The 17,564-nt window shown below is 36.2% G+C and overlaps 1 protein-coding gene and 1 long non-coding RNA gene across 14 annotated transcripts in view; one reads left to right on the top strand and one right to left on the bottom strand.

Moving 5' to 3' along the window:
- Positions 1-557: 557 nt before the first annotated feature.
- The window catches only part of TPRG1 (tumor protein p63 regulated 1), a 136,587-nt gene continuing 119,580 nt past the window's right edge, over positions 558-17,564 (bottom strand). For all 3 annotated transcript variants that reach the window (XM_072807819.1, XM_072807820.1, XM_072807821.1), the window contains 2 exons: positions 14,831-14,984; positions 558-807 (listed from right to left, as the gene is read on the bottom strand). In XM_072807819.1, coding sequence (XP_072663920.1) covers positions 613-807; positions 14,831-14,984 — 349 coding nt within the window. In that variant the 3' untranslated portion in view covers positions 558-612. The remainder of the gene's footprint in view (positions 808-14,830; positions 14,985-17,564) is intronic.
- Positions 6,031-17,564, top strand: part of LOC140622189 (uncharacterized) — a 55,578-nt gene continuing 44,044 nt past the window's right edge. For all 11 annotated transcript variants that reach the window (XR_012021928.1, XR_012021931.1, XR_012021929.1 and 8 more), the window contains exon 1: positions 6,031-6,168. This is a non-coding gene — a long non-coding RNA (uncharacterized lncRNA). The remainder of the gene's footprint in view (positions 6,169-17,564) is intronic.

Raw genomic sequence — 17,564 nt, 5'->3', positions numbered from 1 at the left:
ATAAAAAGAGCAGCTAAACTAATACAGTCAGACCCCAATGAAAGAGAAGATCAGAACCAAAGGGCTTGAGATCCAGACCCAGAAAATACCTACCTATATTTAGAGGATGGAGGAATAAGAGAACCCAGAGAGTCTGCCCTCAGTTTATGATCAGGTATTCATTGGTAACATTATTTGATGAGCTCAAGAGAACTTATTTTTTGGTTTTAGGAAATTTGATTATTTTTTTTAAGATTTTATTTATTTATTCATGAGACACAGAGAAAGAGAGAGAGAGGCAGGGACGCAGGCAGAGGGAGAAGCAGGCTCCATGCAGGGAGCCTGATGTGGGACTCGATCCTGGGACTCCAGGATCACACCCTGGGCTGAAGGCAGCGCTAAACCACTGAGCTACCCAGGCTGCCCAAATTTGATTATTCTTATATGAGGTCTGAAGTGTTCATCTGACAGTCTAATCAAGCTTTTAGATTTCCTAAAAATACTAAGTATTCAAAATCATGAAGTAGTATTTAAAAGTAATTAATTGTTTCAGTCTAAAAATACCGTGGTCTGAAACAGAATCTTCAATAAAGATATATTGATGGATGACATACTAATACACCAAAAAGAGTCTCAAAAACCAATACTCCCCCGGGCAAGGGAATAGCCAAGTTTGTTGCGATTTCCAATGAATGACATCAGCCCGGTGTAGGTCTCAATCAAAATGGGTTCAGTTAGCACCATCAGTCCCTTTCCTCTTCCAGATCCAGGGGAATTCTTGTGTGCATTCTGGATAGCTGGAACAATCTTAGACGTGAACCCAGACAACTGAAGAGGAAAAGAAGGCACAGAGTTAGTAAATGCAGAGTAGGTCCAGAGACACTTCCTTCCCAACCAGTCCTCACCAAAGCTGACCACTCTCCTGGGGTTGCAGCTATCCTTACCTATACAGAAATCATTTCTCAGAATTGTCAACATTGCTTCTGTTAGTCTTTTAATAAATTAATCAGTCAATAAATTTATGTACATAATAAAACTGTCTGCCTCATCCTATTTGTTTTTCATCCTTCATAATTTGTACAACATTAAGAAGTCAGTTTAATAAATATTTGCTGATAGTCTATTATGAATCAGATACCTGTTGGGTGCTGTTGAAGAATTAAAGACAGGTAAGATATAGTCTCTGTCTCTAAAGAACTAATACTATAGTAATCTAAGAAATGAACATTTTTATTTATTTACTTAAGAGAAACAGAACAGGGAGAGGAGCAGATGAAGAGGGATAAGCAGACCCAATGCTAAGCATGGAGCCCTAGGTGGAGCTCAGTCCCAGGACTCCAAGATCATGACCCGAACTAAAATCAAGAGCCACATGCTCAATTGACTGAGCCATCCAGGTGCCCCTAAAAAATGAACTTGTAATAATTATACAAAGTTTGTGAAAATACGCAGCAGAAGAGGCACAAGATGCTAAGAGAACACAAAAGAGGGAGAAATCATGTGTAGTTAGAGGATCAGAATGACTTCAAAAGGAAACTCTTGAGACAATCCTCATAGGATTCATATGGTGTCAATAAGTAAAATGGGACGGGCGGGGGGTGGGGGGGCGCATAGTCAACAGCTATTGGTTTTTTCCAACCCAGCATCCTTTCTAGCATTTGAGATTCTTCTTTCATTAAGAGTACCTCATTTGTTCTTTAGATAACCATCCTCTTGAACTATTTAGCTCAAATAGTTTAAGTGGAACTAACTTTAGCATATGGCTCAGGCCTAACCAATCAGAGGAGTCCATTTCTCTGGTCACAGAGATTGGTTCAGGTGTTGGCACATAACTAACACTGTTGCAAAACTTATAGAACAAGCCTGGAGGTATTCATGGTCATTTTGCCACATATAGTGAGAATCTGCCTGAAACTGAAGCCAATAAAAATAAAAGAACTAAGATGTAGAGAAAGATGAATTCTTGACACAGTACTTCAAATTAGTAGATCAGCTGATCCTGAACTTTTACCTTAAGTGAATAAAAGAAAAACTCCCTCTTTTGGTCAAGCCAAGTTGAATTGGGTTAAGAGGAAGGTAATTTAGGAAGCATTCTAAATAGATAAGAAAGGAAATGAAGCAGGAAAGCTTATATCTTTGTATTTCCAACAAGTTCTTTTATTTCCATGATTTCTTTCTAATATGCATGTATTAGGTAGGTTAAAGAATGTATCACCATTTCCATGTTAGAAAACCAAGGCTCATAGAAGGTATAAGGACTTACCCACAATCACTGCACTTTCTCTATCAAGGTTAAAAAGAACATTGGGAATAAAATCTTATTCACAGTGAGATCCAAATATTTCCTAGACAACTGGCCACTAATCTAAATTAATACTCCTATTAGAGTTTATTTCAATATCAGTTCAAATTATTAAGCATACTATATAAAGTGACCATTGTTCTTCCCATTTGTCCAGGAGGAGACCAATCTTTGCTTTAAGGGACTACCACAAGAATGATGATTCAATGAAGAAAGAGAAGCCTGTAGTCTTTCCCCATAATATAGTTTTCCATATGGATCTCATCCTGGATTCTTAATTTTACATTGCCCTTGGGCAAATCACTTCCTTGTTCTAGCCTTAGTTCCCTTATTAGGAAGAAAAAAACATTTTAAATGTAGAATGTATCTATGATTGCTAGTTGACCTAACCCATAAGAAAAAAAAAAAAAGGCCATGCAAATTAAACTTCTATAATTTTCTAACCATGTAACATTGTAAATTCATTTCCCCTCTTTGAGCCTCAGTTATTCTTTTGAAAAGAAGCATTGAAATCAGAAGTAAAGAAAAAAATAGTGACTATGATGATAAAACAATATAGTTTTCTGGAGTACCTCAATATTTCGATTTCAAAATAAACAGATGTGTTTGTCTCTCTTCTTTTTTAAAAAAAGCTTTATTTATTTATTTTAGATGTATTTGTCTCTCTTCTAAATAAACAGATGTATTTGTCTCTCTTCTTTTAAAAAAAGATTTATTTATTTTAGAGGAAGAGAGATAGAGTGGGGGGGGGGAAGGGGCGGACAGAGGGAAAGGGAGAGAGAGAAGCTTAGGCCAACTCTCTGCTGAGCATGGAGCTGACTTGTGGCTCAATCCCAAAAGACTGTGACCTGAGCTGAAATCAAGAGTTGGACGCTTCACCAGCTGAGCCACCTAGGCAGTCCTGTCTCTCTACTTTTCGTTAAAGTAATATTTACCTAATTGAGTAATACCAAAACATTAATTTAAAAAAAAAATAGACTCACTTCACTGCGGCTATGTAACTAAGACAGAAGTAGGATTTTGCTTGTTCTCCATGAGCTTCGGTCTATAGCAGCAAAGACAGACAGAAGGTACTTCTTATTACTAGTTTGCAGTTCCAGCATCCTCTTTGAGATCTTAAAGAGGATCTACACATTGCTGTTACTGAATGATACAAACTATAATCATACAGCCTGAGGATTCTAAAAGGAAGAACATCCTTCCTTTCAGCAAACTCCACCAGTGCTTTAGTTGATTGAATAAGAAAGCAGAAAGAAGTTCTTTCTTCAACTTCCAAAAGCGGAAAGCAAAAGGAGGATAAGTTAATAACACAGACTTTTAATCACTATATTTTATTTTTTTTAATATTTAATTTATTTATTCATGAGAGATACACATAGAGAGAGGCAGAGACACAGGCAGAGGGAGAAGCAGGCTCCGTGCAAGGAGCCCGATGTGGGACTTGATTCTGGATCCTGGGATCACACCCTGAGCTGAAGGCAGACGCTCAACCGTTGAGCCACCCTGGCGTCCCTAATCACTAGTTTTAAAATTATAGAGTCTTAAGATCAGAAGTGATCTTCAGCTTATCAATTCCAGCCACTCATCTATTGTTTGCCTTGCCACATCTTCATCAAGAAGCCAAATCCTTCTGGATAGACATATCCAATGATATAGAACTCACTGATATCTGACCATGTCTACTCCATCACAGTTTATACATCTGAAAATTGGAAAATAATAATAATGATAATACGAAATGCCAACCTCATCAGATTGTTGTATGAATTTAAGTGAATGTTTCAAAACTATTTTATAAAGCATATTGTTTATAGATATAAAAATTTACATTATTTATAGGCAGAGAAGACTTTAACTTCCTTAGTTCCATTCCCTTTAATTCCATACTTAGAATGCCAATCTCAATGTGATTCATAGTCTCCAGAAAACAATTTTTTAACTCTGATATGAGGTTTTTAAAAGTAACAGATTTCTCTGGATGCCAAAGAAACATCAAATTCTACTCAGAAACTATGATTTCAAGAAACATGGCTTGAACATCAAAGTATCTCCCCCAAGACATTTATCAGTTATAAAGAGAAAAATATTGACTTTGCAGTGGAGAAATTCAGCATACACCATTTTAAGTAAGTGATCAAGTTTAACACCACTAGTAATAAGACATATAGGCATCATAAGCCTACAGTGAAGACACAGCATCATTCCTATAGTCTGCACCCAAAAAGCAAATCTCAATTTAATCATGAGAAAACATTAGGCAACCCAAATTGAGAGACATTCTACAAAACAACTGACCAGTATTCATCAGAAGTGCCAAGATCGTGAAAACAAAGAAAGAATGAGAAACTGTCACAGTTTGGAGGAGAATAAAAAGACAGAACAACTCAATATGTTATCCTGGACTGGATCCTGGGACAGACAGAGGACATTAGGAAAAACAAAACAAAAATCCAGTGAAATGTGAATAAGACCTGTAGTTTATATTATATTATTGTACCAATGTTTAATCCCCAGGTTTTGATAACTATATTATATTATAAAATTTGAATGACAGGTATCCAGCAACTTTACTATCTCTGCAATTTTCCTAGAAGTCTAAAATTATTTCAAAATAAAAAGCCTTTAAACTCTGGATTGGAAAAAAAAATCCTGAACATTAGTTCCCCAAGATTATTGAAGTTTTCAATTGACCAAGGAGAAAAAGTTCAAAAGAAAACCAGATGCAACATGACACTTTTTCTCTGTTTATCTTTATATTTTTAAATATGAACCTATATCAAAATTATACAAGCATTACTGAATCTTCATTAAGAATGTGGTTTTGGATATGAATTACACCAAGACAATTGGGTTCACTGAATAATTTCCCATCTGAAACAAATAACTTATAAATGTTCCCATTTTTTCCTGAAAAATTTCCATTAAATAAATTTATGTCTATAAATTAAATTAAATAAAAAAGGTGAATTTTGTCCATTTCAAATTTAGTCAGTTAAGTTTTCTTCTGAGGATATTATCTTTAATATTGTTATTTTCCTGAGTGTGATTTATCTTATTTCATTTTTTAAAAAGATTTTATTTATTTATTCATGAGAGACACAGAGAGAGAGAGAGAGAGAGAGGCAGAGACACAGGTGAGGGAGAAGCAGACTCCATGCAGGAAGCCTGATGTGGGATTCGATCCCAAAGCCCGGGATCATGCCCTGAGCCAAAGGCAGATGCTCAACCGCTGAGCCACCCAGGAATCCCCTGAGTGTGATTTTTAGTTGTTAATTTAATTTTGTGTTTAACTCTACTAACACTAACTTTCCTCAAGCCAAATTTTGCTTCTTAGTGTCAAAAATAACAGGCAATTCCTCAGTTTGTTTATTAGCTATGTAAGGCTACCAGCTGCCATTTTAATTTTACCTGCTTTAATTTTCTGTATATATATGAATTACTTCTATCAGTATTAATACTGTAAACTAACTCTCTGTGTCACTAATAGATTAAAAAGCATCTAAAGTCATTCAAAAAATATTAATGAAACACCTACACTATTCACCAGGCATTTTCTTTTTCTTTTTTTTTTTTTTTCACCAGGCATTTTCCAAGTACTATGGACTAGATAAGCAATACAGGCATCCTGTTCCCATGGAGCTTACATTCTTGTGGTATGAAAAAATGTAAAAGTAAATATAGATGCTTTTGATGGTGATAGATTCTAGGAGAAGATAAAATGTGGAAAAGGGTAAAATAATAGGATTGAGGGTTATTTCACATATCATATTCAAGATAGTCATTCTGTGGACGTAAAACTTGATCTGAGGCCCAAAGGATGAAAAAGAGGCAGCTGTCTAGAGAAGGTATTCCAGAGAGAAAATAAAAGCACTTGAACCGGCTGTGAGGTAGGGATGAGCTTAGTTAATTCACGAAATAGGGAAAAAGCCTGATCGACTAGGCTAGAATAGAGTGATCAAATGAAAGAGATGGAAATGAAACCTTAGGCACAGAGCACCTTGTGGGCCATATTAAGGACTTTGAATTGAAGCGATTTTAAAGTTAAGTTTAGTGATGTATGTTTTTGTTTTGTTTGGGGGTTTTGGTGTTTTTTTGTTTGCTTGTTTGTTTTTAAAAAATTATCTTGTTGTATGGAGAATCTACTGTTAGGGTCAAGAAAGGGAGCAGGAATATTAAGAGTAGTTTGAAATTTGCTTTAGTAGTCCAGGCAAGAGACGACGGTGCCTTGGACAAAGAGAGCAGTGGAGAACATGAGAACTGGTTGACTTAGGGATACTACTTGGAGGCAGAGTTGTAGAATTTGCTGGCATAATATAGGGGATGAAAAGAACAGAGGAATCAAAGATGACACCTAGATTTTTGATCTGAGAAACTGGGTAGAAAGTGATTTCATGACTGGATTGGGAAAACCTTGGTGGGAGAAGGGCTTGCAAGCAGTGAGGTACAGGGATCAAGGATTCTGTTCTAGATATGTGGTTTGAGGTATCTAACCAGTAAGACTCATAATAATTTCTAATGGTCAGTGGATACATGGGCCCAGAGCATGCAGAAATATAGATGATAGGTTTGTGTCTATACTCAACAATTCCAAAATAATAATTATAGATCCTGAAGTCAAGAACAATGCTCATAAAGTGAAGTTAGTAGTCTACACAAGATAGGATATAGGGCAGGGATTAGAAATCCACAAATTCAGACAGCTTTATTGGACAAAATGCCAGGTATTGGGGGCAATGCATAGGAGATCTAATGGGTAAACTGAGAGTCCAAGTGTTTCAGAGATTTGTCCAGTGATAAATCACTAGCAAGCAACTGAGCAAAATCTTAGGCCCAAGTCTTAAAATCTTCTCTTCTATAATACACTACTATTATGAGCAGTAAAACTCTAATATTTAGAAAAGGAATTATGTTCTGAATCTTGTGGAAGGGGTAGGAAAAAACTATACTCTGTAATTTTCAAATGATATTCTTTAGAACACTGCATTTCCTCTTAGGTTAAATGACCATGTAATTTATCATCTGGACCAAGATTCTTTTGAAAAGAAAGGAAGTACTGTTAATAACAATGTTGGGACAACAGATATTCCTGAGGGTTTGAGGAGATGTGGAAGCCAAGCAGGTAACATACTCCAGTCCCTGTAATCACATCAATTAGAGCTGCTCTATTTTTAACAGTTTTATATATTTGGGTTTCAAGTAAAATTTTATTTTTAAAAGTCTTTTGCTTCTAAAAAAAATTTGAAAAACACTATATATTAAGCTTGACTAGCAATCTCTAGCTCTGACAATCTATTTAATCCACAAAGATCTATATTGTCTATGCTCCTATTCATTTTTCAAAATCAAGCTCAAATCCTCTCTCTCCCACAATGTCTTCCCATATACTCAAGGTAAAAATTAATATTTTATTCTATTGCATCTCATTTATATCTCCACTGAATATTTCATTCAATTTTCTAAGAATTAGAGTCACAAGTGTGGCTGTTTGCCTATATAAGTAAACCAAGCTTCCTTTACTTGGGACTATTGTTATTTTGTGCCAAATAATTCTTTGCTGTGGGGAACAATGTCCTCTGCATTTTAGGATATTAAGTAACCTAACTAGCCTCTACCCACCAGTTACCAATAGCATCCCTACCCTGGGTGTGAGAATCGAAAATATCTTGAGACATTGCCAAATGTCCCCCAGGAGGCAAAAGGGTGCCCTGTTGGAAAGCACTGAACTAAAGGAAGTATGAATGATGTAACATGAATACTGAGATCAAACAGATCCAATCTTGGGTTGCAAATATAGCACTCACTAGTGATTGTGGACAAGTTATTCAAACTCTCTGAATTTTATAGTTTCTTTATGGAAAAGAAAAGGAAAGGGAAGGAAAGGAGAGGAGAGGAGAGGAGAGGAGAGGAGAGGAGAGGAGAGGAGAGGAGAGGGAAGGGAAGGGAAGGGAAGGGAAGGGAAGGGAAGGAAAGGAAAGGAAAGGAAAGGAAAGGAAAGGAAAGGAAAGGAAAGGAAAGGAAAGGAAAGGAAAGGAAAGGAAAGGGGAAAGGAAAGAAAAAGAATTAATAGCATTAAATGCAGAGGGTGGCTGTAAGATTAAATCTTAATCTTACAGGGTTTGTATATAAGCTCTACATGTACAGGTGCACATATTCATGTATTTCAGGAAGGGTTGGGGAAGTGGAATGAGATGAGGTTTGAATTTGGAGCATACTTCAAAGGCCAATAAGGAAGCCTATTACTAGTAATAAACAAATATTGTCACTAAATCATTGACAATGTCATCATCAAACTATGACTTCTTGAAGACCAAAATGTAATTCACCTCAACATTCCCATTGCCAACACCCTCTGGACTGTCAGCATAGTGCTGGAAAGAAAAGTTGACACTATTTCATACTCAATGAACTTGGCATTTCATTAGAGTCAGATGCATTTTATTTCTAGTCATTTCGGTGAGCCCTCTAAAAGGAGGAGGGACCATGAAGACAAAGTGACAAGCAGTATGTTGAAGGAAAGGCAGACAAAAGGCCAAGTCCCCAAGCTGGCTCTTGAGCATTTCAAGCACCTGAATTCAATCTGTGTGACAGGAACGCGGTGTCATCTGATATGAATGCCACCAGCCACATACTTTTCTCTAAAAGCTTTTATACACCCACCCCTGGCTCCTTCTTTTATTCCAGTCTCAAAAACAGAGGGTCAAGTTTTAACAACTCGGATTACATAGGAGCTGTGTGCTGGTTAGGGTAAAGTATAGCAAGCAGCGTGTGTGGGTGGGTGTGTTGGAGGTCGGGGGGAGTGCTGAACCTTCTTCTTGACTTTACAGCAATGATTTACCAGCTGAGTGACTGGGCTCCTGGGTTGCTTCAGGTGCCGTCTGCCAGCAGTTCACTGCCTAGAGTCTCAGTTTTCCTTATTACAACCATAACTTGCTTCCTGTTTACACTGGGTAAAGAGACCAGTTTTCATGCCTGTAGGCCTGCATTCCTCAGCTGAACAGATTTTCCAAACCTTCAGGCTACATGTTTCAGCCTCCCTCTGTAGAAAGTGAAGCATGCTGGGATAAAGAGTAAGTCCATCCAATACCCAATCCTGGAAACCACTTGAAAAGTCACACAACTGGATAGAATGTATATATCATTCTGGCACATTTTACCTGGAATTATCTTCATGGAGACGCCTTGATTGTGGGTATGTTCAGGTGTGGAGAGAGGAAAAGGAGGCTGAGACAGAAGCGTCTTTCCACCAAGAGAGGTTTCTATACCTTCTAATTTGCATCCTCGTCCTATTCCATTCCCCCCGTCAACACACATCCTTACACGCACATGATTTAAAGTCTAGCTCAAATGAACTATTCTTTATTCAAGAACATTTCATATACTTTGGTAATTTCCGGTACCAACCATCTTCCTTTTATTTAAAATGTCTTTTCCCAAATCCTTTGATGCTTAAATCACTCATACTTTGAATTTCACTTCAAATGTCATCATACCCATTAACTTTTGGACTTACTTGTTCCCTCTTCTGGGCTCCTATAGAAACTTGTGAAGCCCTCTATTAACAGTCTTAGCATATTAAAGTATAATTTGTTAATTACTTTTTTGTTTTCTCCCGTTACTCGGTAAGTGTCTGGAGGGCAAAATCTGTTGTATTCTTCCCCATATCCCAGCTTACTAGCACACTGCTCAGCATGTAGTATTCAATGCCAGGTGGATATTCAATGAATATTTGTCAAATTGATGTGAAGCAGAGCTAAGGAGTTAAGGATGTAAAGTTATATTGTGATTGCTAAAACATTGATCGTTTCACTTTCATAATTCCCTTGAAAAGAAGAGTAAATATGCCAGAAAAGAATAAAAAGGATTGGCCTGTAAATCCCCTTGATTTGTCTATAGAGCATTAATTCCCATTCACTATTATTCACCAGCTCTGGGCTCAGCCATTAGTTCCTCCCACCAAGACTGTCCACACATCCTAAGAACTCAGGAAGGCTACGTTTAAAACAGGGGAGATGAGACTCCAAATTACAAACAGAAAGTGGACTAAACAATTCAGGATAATTGAGTCCTATCATAAGTATAATATATCACATTACATCACACAGAGTTTCTTCAGGTTTATACCCATTTCCCTGCTTATTAACAAATTGCTTAGGTGTAGAAATAACGCTATTTTATCGTAATTCCTTAGTCAATTCACTTAATCACTCTAAGTACCTTCATTTTAAAAATAGAGATAGCTATCTTGACCTCACAGGGTTTTTGTTAGTTGAATTATATGAAAACATGCAAACTGTAATCAATAAATATAATCTATTACATAATACTACATGAGATTATTTTTATGTCTTGTAACAAGAAAATAATGCCAAAAAATTATTTCCTATTTTCACAATTCTTTTCTATGAGTAATGCAAAGTATATGCATATACAGATTAGAACAAGTTGGTGAGGCTCAGAGATAAGCAAGAATGTCTGGAAAGAGGCCATTCGACCATCATATTCGCCAGATGTAGAATGCTACAGAGTTAGTGAGATGAATACAAGAAAAATGATATGTTTTAATGCTATTTTGATAATTTTTATAGTCATTTTTTAGATCAATGTTAAGAGAACTAGAGGTAATATAAATTTGAATTTGAATGCAATTAATGTGTCCATTATGCTCTTTCCTATGGTACCTGCCTGACCAACCAAGCCCATGACTCAGCTTTGACCCAGAGTTCTATGATCTAAAACCCCTATCACCAGTTTAGTTTTTTTTCTCCTGAGCTTCAGGCCTAACGTTCTAACTTCCTGACAACAAGCTGAACCTCATGTTTCATGGATGTGTCAAACTCAACATGTTCTAAAATGGACCTCCAAACCTACTCTCCTTTCACTTTTCCCCATTCAAATAATGGAAATATCAGAAAGGGAGACCGAACGTAAAGACTGCTAACTCTGGGAAACGAACTAGGGGTGGTGGAAGGGGAGGAGGGCGGGGGGTGGGAGTGATTGGGTGACGGGCACTGGGGGTTATTCTGTATGTTGGTAAATTAAACACCAATAAAAAAAAAAAAAATGGAATCACCATCTACCGAAGCCAGAAACCACATTATCTTCCACCTCGCTCTCTCCTCCACCTACTACTATATCCTGTAAGTTATCTGCTTCCATTAATTCTTTGTCTTAAATGTCTCAAAATTTCTTTATCTTCTCTCCATTCCAACTGCCCTTAACTTAAGCACTTATACCTATTATTTGAGCCATTGCAATCATGATAGGGAATATGTAAGATTGAACTCCAGGTAAAATAAATTATTCTGTGTTTAAGAACATTCCTGGTACCTTCATGTGACTCTATCCCTCTTCATTTCATCTAAACTTCTGTTCTAGTCAATTTAGTACTCATTTAAAAATCTTTGCATTTTTATCTACTTCCTTTGTTAAGCAATGCCTTCCACAAAGACATGAATCTTGTCTCATTTTTGTTTGTATCCTGAACAATAATACCTGTACTTTGTGGGTGTCAGAAAATAATTGTCAATAAATAAATAGCATGTGCTATACAAGAAAAGACTCTGAGTAAGAATAAATTGGGATTTTTTAAATGTATTTTTTTATTAAATGTATTTTTTAAAATAAGTTTCCCATTATATTGTAAATCATTTAAAAATTTTGACTATGTATAACCCAGCTCTACAGAATTCCTTTTCCTGTGCCGTAATAGATTTGATAAATTGAATTAAATTGCTTCACGTATTTGATTTAGTTATACATTTTACCCCTATTTTTCTACTTTTCTCATTTCATTTATAGGGGAATGGAAAAACTAGTTTATATCATCCTTTTAAATTTTTATGTTGTGCCAAAATACATAACAGAATTCTATGTCCTCAGAATTATCTTTCTTCTTATTTACTCTTTTACATTAATATAACTGAGTATTAATCAAAGTCAACCTTGGAAAATATCCTAAACACAAATAATATTGTGACATAAAAACCAACAACAAAAGAGAAATTAAGACTGGATCAGAGTACTCATCATCTCACATCACAGATGGAGATCACTTGTTTTCATAGAGAGTTGGGACTTGGGGTGGCCTTTGAATAAGAAATAGTTTGGCAAATGAAAAGTGCCAGACTGTTGCCAGGAAATTAAAAAAAAAAAAAAAAAAAAAAAAAGCTTTGGAAGAATAGTTTAAAGAGAAAAGTCATAAAGGAAGTACACTTAACAGACCCACAAAATAATTTGATTGAAAATCAACCAACCAACTAACAGCCATGCATTATACTCACATGCACACGTGTGCTGGTGTGCACACAAGCACACCTGTTATTCTTACTCCCATTTAATACGAGCTATGTAAAATAAACACTGAGTTTTCCTTTTCACCTTGACTTATAGGAAAGCTTGTATAAAATTAATACTCCATTCTACTAACCACATTCACAGTATTTGGGAAAAAATTATTCTGTTCCCCTTTTGACATTTTACTTCTGATCTTCCTTTTAAAATTATTTGATTGTACATATATGTATCATAATAAAGCAAAGTACCATCAAGAATTAGAGTAATGCAGCACCATTTCTCTGCAATTACTAGAACTTATTATTTAATTCCTTACCCTGAACGTTTTCCAGCAAAGGATATTCAGGGAGTAAGGACTTAATGCATCAGGTATGATGAAAAAGAGATTTGGCTCATGAAGTGATGGATGTAATAACCAAGGCAGTTGGTATTTGTTTTAACTTACAATAAAATACAATGACTATTAATGCAAAAATACATATTATTTTAATGACCAGAACTAGACTTCCTTTAAAGGTGGGAAATGGCTTTGGAAAAATACATTACTAAGCATTTTGGGTTGAATTAGCAGGTGTTAAAAAGAAAAAAAGAAACGATAAAATACTCTGAACTGTTAATAGAAAGAAAAGAAGGAAGAGAAGGGGAAGGAGAAGAAGGCAAAGGAAGAAGAGGAGGAGGAGAAAGAGAAAAAAAAAGAAGAAAAAGAAGAAGGGGAAGAGGAAGGGCATATGTTTGCAGAGGAGCAAGACAAGATTCAGAGGAGAGGAAAGAGGATTATGAAGCAATCTATCAGAGTATTACTTTTAATAAGGGTTTTTAAAAATAGGGAGAACTGATATTCCCTGTGAAGTCTGGACCAATTATTATGGTGTAAATTCCCATTCCATCTCCTTGAAGACCTCAGCAAGTCTACTTTCACATCAGGGCCTTGTTTAAGTGCTTTTGTTGCTCTCATTTTGTTTTGTTTTGTTGCTTTTGGGTGGTAGAGTCAGATTACGGGCTGATGTGGAAGCTTGGGTTGCAACATTGTAAAACTGGGCTACCACAGGATCCACACAATGAACTATCTTAGTGCCTGCAATAAGCTGGAGGTAAACCCAGAGTCCATAAGCCCCTGAGGATATTTGCATGAATCTTGAAAAGACCATTGACCTTTCTGAGAGCAGAAGGGATTTAAGCCAACTCCACCTATATATTAGGGAGAATAAAGACTCCGTCTACCCTTTAATCACATCTATTTTGTCTCAAATCCCTTTTAAAATAGGGGATTTATCAATTAAAACTATTTTTATAACATATACATACTTGCATGAATTGTTGAAAATAATGCAGGCAATGCCATCCATCCACAGGACTTTAGATGTATATTGCCATTTTTGAATTTATAGCAAATAGAGAATTGTGATATTTAGAAGTGAATGACAGCATATAAAAGTAAATGTAGGAAGGTCAGAGATGGCAAGAATTTCTAGGTCTATAAGCAGTCTTATATGTATACGGATTTTGTTTAAAATATAAAAGTCTAATCTTTCTCTGCATTTACACCTCCAATGTTTTACTTTCTGCCTATTTAGTATGCAAGTACTGCCTAAGTTTCCCTAGGGAGGATAAAAAAAAGAGTAGAAGGACTTACCCTGCCACTGATAAACTTAAAATCTATTTGGGGAGATGAGATTGAAAGACATAAAAATACTCTCAATTAGTACTCTTAATTGCTTTACAATTTATGAAGCTTTTATAAACACATTATCCCATTTAATCTTACAGTGTTCCAATCAAGTTAGAAGGAAGGACAGTGATCATTATGTCCATTTTAGGGATGAGACTACCAAGGTCCAGAAAGGAAAGTGACAAAAATTACCAAACAGCCATATCTGAGTTTATACTTCACATTATCCTACATTCCTTCTCTGAATAAAATAATTAGAATTTAATTACATACAAAAAATTATATGTAACCTGATGGCAATAAACAGATAAATACAAGTATTGCAATTTGTAAATGATATTACACAATTTTTGATAAGAAATAAGCAAGGAGGAAACATCATAATATGGTTAATATAAATATTATGTTTTTTTTTAATATCTAAAACTGCTCCATTGTTTACTAAAAAAAGAGATCTATAAACCTTCCAAAGTTTGTATAATTCAAGGTTGTATCTTACCTTTTTTTTTTTTTTTGGAACAGTACATGTCTTAGGAGCATACAGATACAGCTTCAACACCAAAGTTTAATCCAGGAGTGATGCCTACCTTACAAATTTCGAGGAACTTCTCACTGGTGTATTTCATAGGGTGCTCAGTGAAGGTCGCATAAGGCACTTCAGTGGACCACGGGTTCCAGCGGGAAAAGAGGGACTGCTGTTCCAGACTCCCCCAGTAGATCCTAAGGCCTTCTCCTTGTCTCCTATAAAAAGGAGTTTCCTTTAGATTAGCCATTTCCACTAGATTAAAACAAAAAGTATGGGAAAGTAATGTAATGTCTCAGTCAGCCTTTAAATAATGCTAAGTAGCTGCCTACTAATTGATTGTTCAGACATTTAGGAGGTAAGAATAAAAGGATAAATTCAGTTCCAAACATCATGAGTTCCAGGTGTTGTTGAGATTCCTGTGTGGAAATGCCTAGTTGGAAGTGTGACTCTGGTGCTGAGGACAGGCCAGGGCTGGAAATAGCGATATTGACCACATGCCAATATTCTGATGGTAAGGGTTAAAAGAGAAAGGGAGAGGATAATTCAAGGTGGTGGGACAGGAACTGGAGGTGCTGAGGTGGCAGACAGTTTCAAGGAGAAGGGAAATGACAGTCATAAACACAAGCAGAAAATGACTGAGAAGAGACACAGAACATTAAGGATAGTTGTGTATATAAGATCCTATAGAATGATGATGATGAATTCAACATGCCTGCCACTTCAGCTTTTGTATCTCATGGTTCTTTATTCTCTGCACATATCCCATCCAGCAAAGCTGCAGCAACAAACATATCAAAGTTCATAAAAGAATTGTGCCTGCCTTTTTTTACATACTGTCTGGAATAGCTCTGGCCTCGTCATCTGGTAAACCTAAATACAAAGCAAGAAGCTTGGGAGTGATAGAAGGGAAGTTGTGGCAGGAGAGTGTGGCCATGTTGAATAACAAAACTGTAATTCCTGTGGTCTCTTCTTTTACATGTGTCCATCAGAATTTATGGTTTGTGGTTTTAGACATCTCTGAATGCAAAGAGATCCCTGGAGGTTAAACCAAGCTCAGGTGCTTTGCATTTAATAAGCTTTAAAATTAAGTTGCCTGTAATTCTAAACAGCCCCATAGAACATCATAGAGCTCTCATTTCTTCTAGAAATTAAATCCTGGGATCTAGAATAAAAACCCAGAGCTTAATTGTGGTGCCTTCACAAAGCTGTCACTTCCTGTATTAAGGAAGAATTCCTTTGGGAATGCTATTGTGGCTTCTGAATGTTTATCCAAGTAGATATGTGTATAAACACAATCTCACACATATACATATGCCACCCCTCTCCCCTATTGGCTGATCTCTGAGATTCTTCTTTCAAAAGGAAAGTAAGAAAAGAGCCTGGCACATTCTACTGCCCAGTTCTCGGATTTTTGATCATTATGTTTGAAAGCTGACACCGAACCTTTCTTATACTTAATCCTTCCACCAGAAAGAAAAAACAAAAAAGAAGAAGAAAAGAGGAAAGAAACATATTGTACATACTTCTAAAGTATGCTTTCTAACCTCTCACTTTCCCAGCTGCTATGCTGATATTTATCACCCTCTTCATAAGTTCCTCATTCTGTTTTTTCTTTCTTTCTTTCTTTCTTTCTTTCTTTCTTTCTTTCTTTCTTTCTTTCTTTCTTTCTTTCTTTCTTTCTTTCTTCTTTCTTTCTTTTCTTTCTTTCTTATCTTCCCCTTATCTGGTAATAAACTCTAAACTCAGTGAATATTCTATGCATGCTTGTTAATGGAGCATTCTGGCTTTAATCCATTAAAACAACTTGCACAATGGAATTATTTACGGCTTCATATGTCAATTTATGTGCTGGGTGCGATTTTGTTTTTATCCAAAGGCAATGAAAATCTGCCAAGATAGTTTCTCTAATAAGTATGTTCTATATTCTTTTACCTTAGGGAAACCTCAAATGAAGTTTAAGCATGAAGTTCAAGAGGGACCCTATTTCTAAATAACCAATCAATTTAAGCATGGCAATGACATTTCTCAGAGATGTAGCATACTTCTAAATATACGAGTTCAGCAAACTCTCTCCTAAGCTCCACTGGTGATAGCTGAGAAGATAAATCTACAACTAAGAAGTCTCTCCAAAGGTACAATTAAGGCAGTGCTTCTGAGCAAAGACTTAAGTACCGGAGTTCTATGAAAATCTATCATCTTTTCTTCTGTCAAATGCCATTAGGACAAAGGGTGGAGAATATAGATGTCTTTATGACCAGAAGTGCTTTATTAGTTACTTGTGCTCACCATGAAAGATATCATATGAGGTAACAAAGTGAAGTGAAAAATGCAAAGAACAGTATGTCAGGTAGTCTTGTGTTAGAAGAGTCTTGGTTCTGACACAACGCTGTGTGCCTATGAATAAGCTAGTTTCATTTTCTGAATCTCAGTTTTACTATATGTTCTTTGGCATGTTTCCATCATGGCATGTGACATCTCATGACCTTAGTAACTGTGTAAATGGTATAGACAGCTATGGTCATGATGCTTCTCACATTCATTCAGTTAAGGACATACAAGATCTAAAAGAAGTCTCTGGGTTATGGCTTCAGCTTATAGGTATCAGATTAGCCCCCTGAACACACCCTTACCAAAGAGCATATCGAGCATTGTCCCACAATTCCTAGGGAACTTTAGCACCTACCAGACACAAATCAGCCACCATATGATGGAATAGCATTTAAATGTTTATAAACTAGAGAATGTCAGAGCTAGAAGGGCTCTTAGAAGCTAAAGCCCAGTGCCTTCTTTCTGGA

Source organism: Canis lupus, chromosome 31 (genome assembly GCF_048164855.1).
Source record: "Canis lupus baileyi chromosome 31, mCanLup2.hap1, whole genome shotgun sequence".
Taxonomy (NCBI): Eukaryota; Metazoa; Chordata; class Mammalia; order Carnivora; family Canidae; genus Canis; species Canis lupus.
Note: the sequence above shows the minus strand (reverse complement) of the source record. Positions and strands in the feature narration are given on the sequence as shown.